The sequence below is a fragment of the Polyergus mexicanus genome, unplaced genomic scaffold (genome assembly GCF_030449975.1).
Source record: "Polyergus mexicanus isolate NDT 795.1 unplaced genomic scaffold, iyPolMexi1.0 SCAF_11, whole genome shotgun sequence".
NCBI classification, from domain to species: Eukaryota; Metazoa; Arthropoda; class Insecta; order Hymenoptera; family Formicidae; genus Polyergus; species Polyergus mexicanus.
Genome location: NW_027223331.1, coordinates 2,507,622 through 2,510,719, shown reverse-complemented (window position 1 = coordinate 2,510,719; position 3,098 = coordinate 2,507,622). Strand labels below are relative to the sequence as shown.

Below are 3,098 nucleotides of genomic sequence, written 5' to 3'. Positions count from 1 at the left end.
ATTATTATTATTACTAGATTTTAAAAATGTCGATTATTTCTGTGCTTCCTTCTTTCCTTTTCCTACTCGTGCATGTCTCGCGCTATCCTTCTCCCACACCCATAGAATGCTTTCCTTTTCCTACTCGCGAACGCCTCGCGCTATCCTTCTCCCATCCGGTCACGCCACAATTACATATCTATCTTATAAGTGGGGAAGGGAAGGGAAGCGAAAGAAATAAACATTTTTTTCTTTTCATTTTTTTTTTTAGCACATTTATTTATGTTAAAATACATCACCTTGTCTCAAGGTTTCAGACAAAATTTCATCCACAGCATAAGCTAATAGTTCGCAATCTATGATAGATGTTTTATCAAAAACATCGCGCAAGATTTTAACAGCGTTATCTTTCTCGGCGCCAAACATATTACCTTGCAAATTAACGACAAATCGATCGAAACTCTCATTTACAGCTTCTAAATTCTCACACAGCTTCAAATATTCATGATTAACACAGTGTTCGAGTTCGAATAAGAAAAATATAGTTGACGGTTTCATGTACAAGCAAGAATCGCGTAACGTAAGTTTTACAACACTCGTATCGTGTATTTTAACAATCTCGATTGTTAAATCGTTAATCCATATTGGTGTATGATCGGGCGTTTGCACAAGTCGTTCAACGTCCGCTCGTTTCAGCATTAGCGATTCCCATGTGTCAATAGATAATACGATTTGATTGCCTCGGTTATCGCCAAGATGTAATTCCACGTAAGATGTGATTCCACGCTGTGATTCAACGCTGATTCCAATATCCAAGTATTTATACGCAGTGCGCGTCAAAGCGAATCTGCGTACCAAAATACGTGGTATACAACGAGGTTTACCGTGTCTGAAAAATACGATTAAATATGAAATAGCATGGAAAAAAAAAAAAAATATATATATATATATATATGAAAATTTGTGATACTTACAAATCAAGCGGTTTCTTGTACGGCCTAATTTCATCTCGAGGAACGTAATAATTCATGCGTCTGCCACCGTTGCTGTTTCCTTCGGCGGAGTACATTTCTCTAAGTTATGAGAAGTAGAACGGTTGACGCGACACTGATCGTGTAAAAACTAACCGATAATACGCTTATTTTCAAAAATATGATGTGGTGGGAGATTAATGCTCAGAAAATTTAGGAGAAGGGGCAACGATCAATGTTAAAAGAATTCTTAGAAACAACTTCTGAGGAAAGGAGTGGGGAGAATAAGAAATAAAAAACATTAAATACGTTTACACATTTTATTTATAAAAATATTTTTTTTTAACGTTGCAACCACCAGTTAAATATTTTTAATACATTCTGTAATGCACAATTCTTAACATGTTTTCCACATCGTATAGTATTAGTAACATCTAGATTATTTAAAGATTCAATATCTTCGTAATCAGCATCCAAAGTCTCGATGATTAGGTTTTCTCTCGCATAATTCTCAAGTAAATCCACCAGCCATTCTCGTTTCTGGCATCCCTTGACGTACACGAGAGTCGACGTATCGCCATTCTCTTCTGTTCCAAGCACGGCTGATGTAATCAAGCGTTTAGCCATGCTGTACGGTACGTTTCCGTCTTCCCATCGTAATCCATGGTGATTCGCGATCAGCCAGGAAGCACACGATTTGTCGGATTTTGTGAGGAGATTCCATGGTAGGGGGTATGTAAAAATGTAATGCGCCAGAACGGTCCCCTTTCTCAGCACCGCCACCTCCTTTACGACAAATTTCATCCCGATGAAGAATCCTTGTAGGTCCACGAACGTTGGTACGGACATGACGTTTTTTTTATATCAGCACGTCGAAAAGAAGAAGACTGCGATTGATCCTGATGTATTATAGATTTTATATCGTCTCATTCTCCCCTCCCCCCACACTTAGGTGATTTTGCGCACAACATTGGTCAACGGGTTGTACTGAATCACGCGATCGTGTATGATGAGGCAGTACGCTGTGGTATTCGGCGGCACGTTCTCCTTACACTCGAATTCCAATCTCACATCCACGGTTGCGCTTTTGACCGATTCGTTTTGTCGAGAGCAATCGATGATCACGAATGGACCGTTACGTAAAAATTGCGTGACGGTGAGACTCGGCTCGAGATACTCGTATCCGTAATAATTTTTGCAGAAACGTTGATACGTGTCGTACAAAATCGACCATCTGTTTTTATCGAAATCCAGATTCATATCGTCGTACGGATAACATTCCGAGTTCAGATAGAGTTTCACGTTGGTCAATTTGCAGTCGTCGAATCGACTCGTATCCTCAGACATGACGTTCTTTCGACCTGTCTGCAGAACGAAAACAACGTATCGCGGCTTCTCCAGCTGAGTCGCGGTCTTAATGGGCCACGAATGTTTGGTTGTACGCTGCAATAGCGGAAATTCGTACAGATCCCACGAGCGGAAACCCATACTGAGGTATTGTCCGCTTTCCAAGGCACGCAGCATCGATAACTTGTTAATCTCGTTCAATACGACGTGCGGCATTCGCCATTGTATCTTGAATATGTCGATCACAGGCTCCAGCACCAAATTTCCAATCAGGCAATTGTTATCGTTGCGCGATCGTATTAAGATCAATTCGTGACGAGCGTTAATCACCACGCGCCTGTAATCCTCGCAAAATCCCAATAACATGTAGAGCGGTACGCAAAAATTAAAGTATCCATTCGTGTTAATAGGCGAATCCCAGCCGGCGTTTCTCATAATCACGGTTCTATCGGATGATATCGTTACATAGTTCTTGAGTGTGCTGGTTATTCCCACATTTCTGCTACGATCAATCTCCACACCGTCGAGTTCGTATCGAATCTCATCAAACATGAACGCGACGCAATTATTCCCCAGTACAACATCAAATCCTTCAGCTGGTTTGTTTATCACTAATTTTCCCTCGATGTACAGAAAACTCTCATACGGCAAAGTATACAGATCCTGTTGTTGTATGGGTATTCGTATCTCATCGCTGTGCTCAAACGTCGTATTGGCGTACGGGTTGTACGTGTGAGTCTCGATCTTGACGATACGATCGTCAAAGACCGGCTCACCTCCGATATTAAGGATATCGGTCAT

At 40.9% G+C, this 3,098-nt stretch overlaps 2 protein-coding genes across 2 annotated transcripts; both read right to left on the bottom strand.

Moving 5' to 3' along the window:
* Positions 1-264: 264 nt before the first annotated feature.
* LOC138937835 (uncharacterized) lies at positions 265-1,048 on the bottom strand. Its single transcript, XM_070304475.1, has 2 exons — positions 954-1,048; positions 265-868 (listed from the first exon to the last, which is right to left on the bottom strand). The coding sequence occupies exons 1-2, from the start codon at positions 1,046-1,048 to the stop codon at positions 265-267; spliced, it is 699 nt and encodes a 232-aa protein (XP_070160576.1).
* Positions 1,049-1,898: 850 nt separating this feature from the next.
* On the bottom strand, positions 1,899-3,098 carry LOC138937834 (uncharacterized). Its single transcript, XM_070304474.1, has one exon. It carries the CDS (start codon positions 3,096-3,098, stop codon positions 1,899-1,901), a length of 1,200 nt encoding a protein of 399 aa, XP_070160575.1.

Bases quoted from the DNA above. Each gene is read 5' to 3' on its own strand.
- LOC138937835 (XM_070304475.1), bottom strand. From the start codon at position 1,048: ATGTACTCCGCCGAAGGAAACAGCAACGGTGGCAGACGCATGAATTAT. The intron at 869-953 runs GTAAGTATCACA...CGTATTTTTCAG, and splicing joins TACAAGAAACCGCTTGATTT to ACACGGTAAACCTCGTTGTA.
- LOC138937834 (XM_070304474.1), bottom strand. From the start codon at position 3,098: ATGACCGATATCCTTAATATCGGAGGTGAGCCGGTCTTTGACGATCGT.